Source organism: Varroa destructor, unplaced genomic scaffold, assembly GCF_002443255.2.
Source record: "Varroa destructor unplaced genomic scaffold, Vdes_3.0 BEIS01000004.1, whole genome shotgun sequence".
Classification (NCBI taxonomy): domain Eukaryota; kingdom Metazoa; phylum Arthropoda; class Arachnida; order Mesostigmata; family Varroidae; genus Varroa; species Varroa destructor.
In genome coordinates, this window is record NW_019211457.1 from 12597920 (window position 1) to 12608420 (window position 10501).

The following is a 10501-nucleotide window of genomic DNA, read 5'->3' on the forward strand; positions in this document are numbered from 1 at the left end:
TCATCGAGAACGTACGGAGTATAAGATAACCGATATACGTTATCATCTTTACAGTCTACGATAAATAATGTAACGTGGTACCTAAGAACCCAAAATTGTAATTTTTATACACAGAGCGTCGTTTGGTGCTCGTGCGGGAAACGAACAATATGGTTTTCATAAGGCTGTAGGATATCCAAGCCACAACGCTAATGAGATGCTCAATCTTTGTACCTCGATAGCAGCGTAGATATTTTTACTACAAAGATAGATGAAGGACCACGAATCTATGTCGAGTTCTTTGTACTAAAAAGTATAGAAAGTAAAGCGACGCAGAACTGGCCATAGCAAAGTTTATTACTAGGTCAGAGTAAGTGTGAATAGACAAATATCGTCAGCGAAGCTGTACACGTAATCATTAGTATAATAAAGAACCGTTGAAAACAGTTGTTATGGGTCCCGAAAATCTCGCTCAAGAGGGTCGGTTGCTACTGGCATTAGCAGCTACAGCTTCCAATAGATCCTTCGTCGGTAGAAGTCGTCCTGCACCTTCCTTTCATATGGCCGAACAGATTCCTTTTCTTACCACATGGCTTGCCAGTTTGCACGACAAGCTCAGAGAGACCCTAAATATTCATGATGAAATTAATAATTATAGATATCGCTGCGACAGATAAAAAAACGACGGGTTATCTATGCACGATTGATGACAAATATGCAAGATTTGATAGGTTTGCAGCTGGTGTCAGTCCGTATGCAGCTGGTGTCAGTCCGTACAAGCTGGTTCTACTCTCTACAGACATGCAAGCACACGATTCTGCTCTCTACAGACGATTCTGCCAATGGTGATTGATAGCAATGAACTCTTTGAGACTAAAGCTAATTACTTTGCCTCTGATTAGCAGTTCTAATGACTAGGAGAGATCATCTTCGCTCACAGAGCTTGTACGGAGATGTTTTACGACAACTCTTACGTAAAACAGGCCAGTAAAGACTCATAATTCGATTTACCACAACCAATCGGTTTAGTGATTCTGAAGATTCCCATAAGTTGTCGATAAGGAACGCTCAGATGTTGCTTTCTCGAACTACGCCTGGTCAGATCCAGGTGGCATCGGTTTGGATGGCAAGCGACTTAAGTGAAGTAAGAGAAAGAAGCAAATCATACGACTGAGGCGCTCTGCTCAGCCGCATGTTGCCCGAACCTTCAAGAAGACCATGAAAAGCCCCGGCAATATTTCGTCGGTTTTTCTCGGAAAACAACTTCTGTTGGCAAAATCCGTTTCGCGCAATAAGGATTTCTAGCGTTAACGAAATCACATTCGTTCGCTCCAACTTGCAAACCAAGGCTCCACCACGCAGGATCGTTACTCCGTAACGTAATTATCGGAAGAGCGAGATTAGGTATCATCCACTCACTAGCTAGCTTGATAACTTACCAGATGGAAAGTGGGGACTACGTTTAGTTGTGGTCGAAACATGCCTCTAACAGAAGCATTCGTAAGACAATTTATACAACTCTGTGACAAAGAAATGCGGTCGTAACCCTTGCGAATCTCTTTAATTGAGCAATAGGAGCAAGCTGTTGCCTTGGGCCGGACTTCGGCCATCGGAACTGACTGCATTGATCGCTATCTTTTGGACGAGTTTTGCAATAGGCAAAAAAATAGTGTTGGAACAGCTAACAATTAACATGCATTTTAGGTAAGGCGGCCAGATCGGATCGATAACGCCGTTTGTTGCATTAGGTCGTCATTGATCCTATAGGTCACAATATAAGGGTGCATTCATCGTTACCATTTGCAACCATCACATGCAAAGAATCCGAATTACATACTTTTACAGAGCAGTTCACTGTACACTCGTTCACCTGTAAATTCAATTTCAAACAATACTGTTCATTTAGAGAAAAGAAGTATATTGTACTGCTAAAATTCAATAACATAAACATATTATGAAAAATTTTTCAACAACTATTTTCGTATATGTGTACGTAGAGAATACGCTCACTCCTATATGGTGATATGCCTACATATGATGTAGGCCACGTACCCAACCAGCGAATGAGTCGATCGAGGTCGCTTCGAAACAGGTGATGACTGGGCTATACTGTTTCTGAATCCAACTTTTCGTTGGTTCGGTACCTTCGTAGACACACTCCCCCTGACCACCCAACAATTCAACTTTATCCTGTACGGGGTCCTCCGTAGCTACCCGGCACTTGAATAGCTCAGTGGGGCCACACGTGGCACCTTCTATCACTACGCGTGTCTAAGATCCCGTTGTGTTCAAGGCGGATTAAAGATACTGTTATTATATATTACTCCATCCAAAATCAACTGACCTAAGCTATTAAGGGTTTTTCGCAACGAGACCCGTAATGCAGACAGCTTCATCGGCATTGCGAGCATCTAATCGGGGGCTAGATAGATGCAGCTAGATAGATCTATGCAGTGTATTTTCCTATACCGATGTTAGGCTTCCGAAATTTATGTCTACGTCTATGGCTGTCACAAACATGGTGCTTGTTCACGAGCTCTAGAGGCCAATATACCAAACACAGTAATACACGCAAATGTTATTATGTTCTTCAGAAAACGTTTATCGTTTAGAATTCTTTCTACGTTTTTCATTTGCTGATGGCTGACAAATGTTGTACACTGTCACAAAGGTTCTTTCTCTCCATCTCCAACTCCGTTATCCTTTTATTCAAATTAAAACCATCTCGCCTTTTCTTCAGGCTCCCAATGTGGGAACTCTTTATGGCAGATGACTATTCGAACGTTGCTTTCGTATCCATATTTTCTCTAACGTCAAACACTGACGATGTGCTAATTATACCGTATATAATCGATTGATCGAAATTTCAGAAGATTTGAGCATAGTACGTTCCTTAGTTCGAAGATCATTATTTTATTATTATTATTTTATGTTACTGGGGGCATTTCCTAATATTTATATACCTAAATCAACCTGATCGAACGGATTTTGCTAAAAACGCCGTCAGGTATGAAGGGATCATAAAGTAAAGAAACTTACCAGGTTATACGGAGCTGTTGTCGAGCTGCACAGAGCTGTGCACTCATTCCACTAAAAATGAATAACAACGAACAATAGTTATTATTACAAATGTTATTATCGTATAACAATAGGAAGTGGCAATACGATTCTCAACTTTCTACTACTATAGTGTAGTTGTTTACACACAAAATGACGTGAAACAACTACTTTTGATTACCTATAACGTCTTCTTGCCTATAGCAAGTCAAGTCTTCTTGCCTGTAGCAAGTCAAGTCTTCTTGCCTGTAGCAAGTCTTCAACTGATCTATGTGTGGCCTAATCGAGCTACGCCATCGATGCAGGACGCTGCAAGACTCGATGCAACATCTAGTACAAAACATTTTCTATTCTGGGATAAATTTATAGGTTCGACAGAATATTACCTCAGAATCTGGATGTCCTTACAAGGGATAAAAGTCAGTTCCACTGGGGATGCGTAACAAACATTTTCTAATGGTATATAACATTTATAAAGAACAGGATGTACTATATGAAACCCTTCCAGTTCCATTTTCTTATAGTATCAACCTTTCCTATCAAATATTCTGCTGCCATTTCATTAGCAATGCGCGTGTTGCTCGTATGTACGGACGATTACTTGAACGAACTTTTGTGATCCTATAGATCTGTGGACCTATCGATCCGTGGATAGAGATACAAATTTGGTTAAAAGCTATAATAAAAAATAATTAGTGATTTTCGACGTGTTTCAGACTGGCGTAATTCGTTTGTTTTAAGTTACAGGCTCCATTTGAATTCGAAATTTCGAAACCCCATTTTAGCTAAGAGATTCGGAATCGATCTAAACAAGCAATAACCTGGGAGCTTGGGACCTGGCAGATAAACCCTGTAAGAAGCGCTATTTTCGCAAAAACTCATTAAAAAACAAAGCTCACGAGTCCCGCAAGGACGTCTTTACCGTTTTTTGCTTGCCCAGGATCGGAGTATGGTATTTGGTATATAAAAATCTGATGCCTAAGATTGTGCCTGTCGTCCCCTGGTCATGAAGCTTATGAGCAAACCACTTTTCAGGCATCTGTAAAGATGATGCAAAATGTTCTGTCAGCTACAACTTGCAACTGACCAGCAAGTTCTTGCTGAAGTTGAGGTTGAGCAGAACCTGTTCTTCTACTTTCCTCTAACTTAACAACAAGTTATCGCACTCGTGATTCTCTGCATGTCCAGTTGTGCAGGTAAGAATCCTCCCTTTGGAAATCTACCGAACCACGTCACTGAACTATTGCTGAGAATCAAATGAGCACTATCCAGGCTATGATATTTATTCGTATGTGCTCCGTCTTCTTCCAATAAGACTGATGTTTAACGAAAGCAGAAAACGCCCCGGGTAAAACTTACACGAGATATTATTTTACCTCTGTCAACCCACTAGTATTGAACATTCGGTTGAAGCTTCGGCTGGTAATTTAAGCGACTAATTAGAATCGTCCGATACGGTCGGCTTTAGTAGAGGCAAGAATTTAGGTAGCGGACAAAACGCTCTTCCCTTTTTGGAAAAGCCGGCAGTCTTAACGTTTGTAAATATTGTCTGCTGGTGCTTTGCAGTGGAAACGATGTTTCTATGGCTCACTTGGATCGGCGACAATCCCAAGATGCGAATCAAATCCCTACATTAAGAACGGATACACTCACGCTCGCAAAATTCGTGACCAAATCTAGCAATCTTAAGCAGGTTGTGCTATGAACTATGCCTAGCTACAAATAACTGCGTGCACACAGGTGCAAGCACGACCTAATCTATACTGGCTGCAACAGCAAGTATCTGTATGAAAAATCAAAACTCGTTAAGGAAGTTTGACAGAACTTGCCCATTCGATGAATTCGGATTCCTGGTCGTTCGTATAACATGCAACATGTGGGTCACCCCTTTGAAAGGAAAACGCTGCGCCAATAAATGCCAGGGCAATCAACAATCGACGAATCATTGTTGAGTGCAGATTACTGAAATGACAAGCAAGAACACACATCGCACGCTCTTCCTTTTTTAACAGACTACGGTAAGTCTTTTCTGAAAACTTCGTTAAGTTCTCTGCTGCTGCTGCTGCTATTGAAACTACACATGGATAAAATCTCGTCGTATACGAAGAATATGTTACTAATTCAATCAGAGCTAAAATGACCTGCGAAAAAGACGCTAAAAAGTCGGAATATGGTTGGGGGCAGCTTAGGTCATAAAATTCAGCCAAAGTAATGCATATGTACATATGTAGGCAAGTTGAAACAAACCGTGAAATTCTATGCGTACACTCTACTTGTGACAATATGGCTCCTCTAAACCTATGGGATTTACCCAGGAATATGCATCGTTTTCGAGATAAATTGACTCATTTACTTTGTGAGACGTTGCGGTTCGTTAGGTATTAACTTCACTTCTCTAAGTTGCCAGAGCCAAAACAAAAATGTATTTGCAGTTCTTTTTTTTTATGAGCGATTAGGGCCTTATTTCAGCATGAACTTTTGGACAATTCGACTAAAAAATTCAAGCGCAAAATACAATTTAAGGCGCCATGCAGGTGCAATCCTGCCTTTATTCGACCGTTTACACTCTGACTGGTTCATATTAACGTAACATGGTATCCTATGGAGATGTATTGTGTATAAGTAAAACAATGAGTAATTTGGGCTTGTAACTTTAGCCGAACGATCTTCGTTCCACAATGTTGTGCTAGAGAAAGCTTTTTGGGGGTGCTACGTAGATGTCGAATTTCGTTTGAGAAGCAAAATAGTTTTCGGAATTACTTTCTGCTTGCGTATTTGTCTCAGCCCAAGTTATTTACGCCCTGAAATAAATTAAAAAAAAATATCAATGAATTCTGCCTATTGACCGTGCGGTTACCGTTCAATTGATATATAGTTTTAATCACAATGTACGCTAATAATTCAAGGCGGACTTTACCGTTTGATAGCATCGTTGGCCGATTTGTGTTCACAAACTAGCCGGCGATGCGATCCGAAGAGGCCGTGAGAAATCAAAATAATTTTCTACTAGATACACAAAATATGACATGCATACCTTTATTTTATTAAGTCCTTTGAAACATTTTAGAAAGTTAACGGGCGCACTGACGAATGTTGTCGATCTTACTACCGTTCTTAGATTATTTAAAGAACCTGTGTAGCTGATCTAATGAGCATGGTGGCCTATCTATCCGATATTATTTGAAATATAATTGATATTGAGAACGTTATATATAGGAATATATAAGGAAACAGACTTAAATCTAAGATGATTTGTGATGTACCAGATTTCACAGGGATGATTTGTACTAAGGCGTCTTCAAGAAACGTCTGTATGGCTTAACACTTGAGCGATAACTGTATATAGTACTAACTAGTGTTCAGGCGAAAATAAAAGGTGCACATTCAAAAGTGTGCTGAAAGGGCTAAGGTCAGCCCAATATGTGCTTCTACTATCATAGGAACGAAACATAGTAACTTGCGATAGGTCTGGCTTAGGGGCAACGACTAGACATGAACAGATCTTGGCTTGAGTAGATTCAGGCCGTTCGGCGCGGAAGTAATCATAGATGTATTTTAAAAGACCCAGCGCATCTGCACTGAAGCTGCATGAAGCTGAAACGATTTGTTAGAGGTGTTGTCTGGTAAAACATTGAATCGAAAGGATTCAATTTGTTGCTAGATATTGCCGAAGAACAAGCTTAAACCGAATTAGTTTAGAGTTTGCGCTGTGGTTAATATGTGAAGAAGCGAGCGAGAAGTCTCGTTAGCGAAAACCGTTCGAAAAATCAGCCATTATCTCATGGCTGAACGATCAAAAGGTAGAATCTGGTTAAAAGAGAAGCGTAGCCTTCTAATTCAGAGAACTTTACCAGTGACTGATTAGACGTTTCGTGCCAAATCGCTAGATCGCATAGATTTTCTAACAAGCCGATACTTGTACGCAACGTCTATGGCTAGATCTATCGCAAATCAACTGTAAATAATACAAAACCTATTGAATAAGTTTTACGCAGACGTAAGTGTTAAACTCATGCTTAACACGAACGATTAGCTGTACAAACATTGAATGATTTGACTTAATTTAACGTAATCTATCATCAACGTCATTGTCTTAGAGAAGTTAACGCACGACTTCGTACGAGGATTGCTGATCTCGTGGGAATGACTGCGACGGAGCAGCGGACAGAAATATACCCGATAAAACAAAGGAATAAAAAGACTGAGGTAACGGAACAATCGAAGGCAGCAAGCAAAGGTTGACACTCATTCAATTGGAGTTGACACGATTTACCATTCAGCATTGGCTTGTTCCTTTCACAGTTCTGCGCCATCGCCTCGACCATCTGTAATCAGCTATGCAAAGCTGCTGTCCAATAAGATTTCCTGGAAGCGTAGTGCCGACACGTTTGCGTCGACGGAAGAATAAATGGTGAATGTGACGATACGACTGTTCTGGCTTCTCTGCAGAGATGGCTGCATTAATTCATTAAGTGTTTTTTCGTGTATCTGACAAAGTTAGAAAACGGTAATGATAAAGAGTTTGCTATACTCAATAATAATAATAATAATAATAAGCTAAATTTAGTGAAGATACTGTATTTGAAAAGACACCACGTACCGATTTTGCTCGACGCAATATAAAGCTGACCACGTGAACTTGACCATACTCTGAAGCGCTGCCTTTTAGCGTCTCGTAATAGCTTGATCAGTGCTTCCAGCCTATGACACAGTGTTTGGTGCAATGCACTATTGCATTTTTTAAAAGTGACGATATCTGGTCTTGAGATACGGCTCAAAGGATCGAGCCTTGTGTGTTTAAAGCCGCTAAATTTTAAACCACAAAAAAGAAGTGATACCAAGTTCTTCATTCGTATATAGGTTTGATACCCTACACCAGAAGACTTCAAAAGCTATACATGTCGGTGCGTGTGTGAATGTCTTTATCTTTTTCTACAAATACATGCAAGTATTACTTAGCATATGTGAACTTGCAGATAGCGTTTATTTCCCTATACAGCTGTCTTGTCGCAACTACCATTCTCAATGGGGGGGGTCGAAGTACACGCGACTGCAACGGCGGATAGAAACGAGCATATCGAAGCCATAAGAGGAGAGGGGGCCAAATGATGCTAGTGTTGTTGACCCCACTCCCCCCCCAACGATTCTTTATTCGGTTCCTGCTTGGCCTGAAAATGTGCAGGATGTCACCCTTTTGCTATGCGTGCGCGAAACGCCTTCGTCGAAGCTCGGAGCGGGATCGAAAGTGGTTCCTTGTGCTTGCTGCTGCTTTACATAAAGACAGTGAGGCGAACAATTGTATCACCTGCTGAATGTAAATATATGCGTAAATAGTTGATTGTGAATATATGATTGGCATAGCGTTGCTGGACGAAGCAGGTCAAAGAGTAAGTGGACGTGTCTGGATAAGCCCTGATGCACCGCGTTCCTTCGGCCTTTCGAAGCTACCTCGTTCGCGGTTAACGTCATTAGGATTTCGCTCGATATCGGACCACCAGATGTCACTCGACAATATTGATACTGCAGAATCGGTATTATAACTTATAAAATGTAAAATTCTATAGATGACATACATTTTTTTTGATTAAATGGTAAGAGTAGCTACATATAGATAACTATGAAAATCATTGGCGCTATATTTGTGCAGGACAAAGTATAAAGTTGTGAGCGCTCCTGTACACTAGCTGGGCAATAGTGCTTAAGTCTAGTTAACTTTAATTAGCTACAGGCTTACGTTAGCTCGAGCAGGTGTAAATTTCTACTGCCATATACATATCGAGGTCTATGTGTGTTGGAATAATGCTCTATGTAGACCATACCACAAGGTGGGAACACCAGGCAATACACTTTGTTCACGGGTATTGTATAATAAACAGTTAGCTGGAAAATGTTGAGCAGCGTGACGCAGGAAACGGATGAACTGTCGTCTTCACCCGAACCATGCACGTTAGTAACTTATCAAATAAAAATATCAAAAAAAAAAATTTAAAAAAAGCCAAAGGCTTATTGAAATGGGTATTAAAGAGCATTCTCTTAATCTCTCTTACTCAGCATTCTTATTAAGAAAAATCTTTACTCATATATTTGATATTTGTCATTTCAAAAGCAGAATATTTGTCTTTTCATAACCTTCATAAGATTTCATAACCTCGATGAGGGAATACAATTACATTCAATACGTCGGACGTTAACCTGTCCCGCTTGGTTCATTCTGTTATCGTTGTTTTTTTTTCTGTTTTTCAATAAAACTTTGATTTTTCCACTTGTTATATCATTTAGGTACGTGAAGGTATACGGTACATGGCTTTTTACGGTTTTTTTTTCCAAACAGCTAAATAGTAGAACTTTAAATGTATACATACGTTGCTGCGTTATTCCTGTGTGACATTTTTTTTATTCAAATCTACAATGAGCTCGCCCGGAGTCCATACCCGAATCTACTCATATTCTCGAGTATTCATACAATGAATATATTAATTTTTGCTAAATTAGCCTTACTAACTGTTGACCGGCTTACTCTTGGGCAGGTGCCATGGGTGGCACCTATTCTATACACAGGTGTGCGTTTGTCTGTGTTTGTGTATATAGACGACTGTAGCACAGCGCTCGCTTAATCAGGATCTTCTCTCGGACTCCCCTACACTTTCTGCTCTCCGCCTATGCCGCCTCCGGAACGGCCAACTTGCATTGTACTTACCCCTGTATTTGTTCGAACTTCAAAGACTAATAACGATAATATATTCGACGGCGTTTCAATGGTCTTTCAACTCTTTCAGCTTGTCGAAGCTCGGTCGGCCTTTTGCGTTTCTGAACAACCCGAATGGAGAGACGGGCTAGCGTCGGCCGCCTTCCAGCCCCATCTCATCGTCGAGCACCCGGCCGCCAAAACAGCCGACAGCGTTCGGTAAGTAAATCGACTGATGCCCGAATGTAACTACTAAACAAGCATCGTTTGACTGAGTTAGCTCATTTATTAGTTCTTCAGACCTTGCCAAGCGTCCCCCGCAGCCCTGGCCGTCTTCCTATCCGCCTGCTAAAGTAGGGCAGTGCTATTGCCTGCGCGCAAGCCAAAACGAGCCTTCTCCCGGCTGAGCGGTGCGCTCTCCACCGAGGGTGGACACTTTGCATTGTTAATTAAGCTTTAAATTTGTTTTAATCAGCTGCTGTTACATCCACACGCGTTTTCTTCCACTTGCTTCCGTTTCATCACAATCGCATTTTCCTCACCCGTCCGTTATTCACTATTGCCCCCGCTACTGTGTCTTATTCGATCAGTTTGGCCTGACGCCTTCCCCACGTTTTATTTTTCCTGTTCCTACATCCTAGCCATTTGAAGAAAGACAAAGATACTACTGTGTTGCTTGAGGGCTGCCTGTATAACCTATGCAGAGTGTTTTTTATTATTACTAAATGAGTTTGAGTACAACCATCGAAATGTAGAGTATGATTTTCGAATTAGCGTTGC

General features: G+C 40.8%; 2 protein-coding genes across 3 annotated transcripts in view; one reads left to right on the plus strand and one right to left on the minus strand.

Annotated features, from left to right (window-relative positions):
• Positions 1–318: 318 nt before the first annotated feature.
• Positions 319–5280, minus strand: LOC111250477 (uncharacterized). The gene is made up of 6 exons (XM_086989004.1): positions 5260–5280; positions 4866–4998; positions 3019–3069; positions 2032–2250; positions 1817–1849; positions 319–605 (listed from the first exon to the last, which is right to left on the minus strand). Exons 2-6 carry the CDS (start codon positions 4980–4982, stop codon positions 477–479), a joined length of 549 nt encoding a protein of 182 aa, XP_086845130.1. The 5' UTR covers positions 4983–4998; positions 5260–5280; the 3' UTR covers positions 319–476.
• The window catches only part of LOC111250475 (uncharacterized), a 67087-nt gene continuing 61441 nt past the window's right edge, over positions 4856–10501 (plus strand). The window contains exons 1-2 of one of the 2 annotated variants that reach the window (XM_086988997.1): positions 4856–5054; positions 9813–9940. The gene's annotated coding sequence lies outside the window, so the exon portion shown is untranslated. Of the gene's footprint in view, positions 5055–8431; positions 8568–9812; positions 9941–10501 lie in introns of those variants that run through there. The other variant, XM_086988998.1, reaches the window with a different exon arrangement.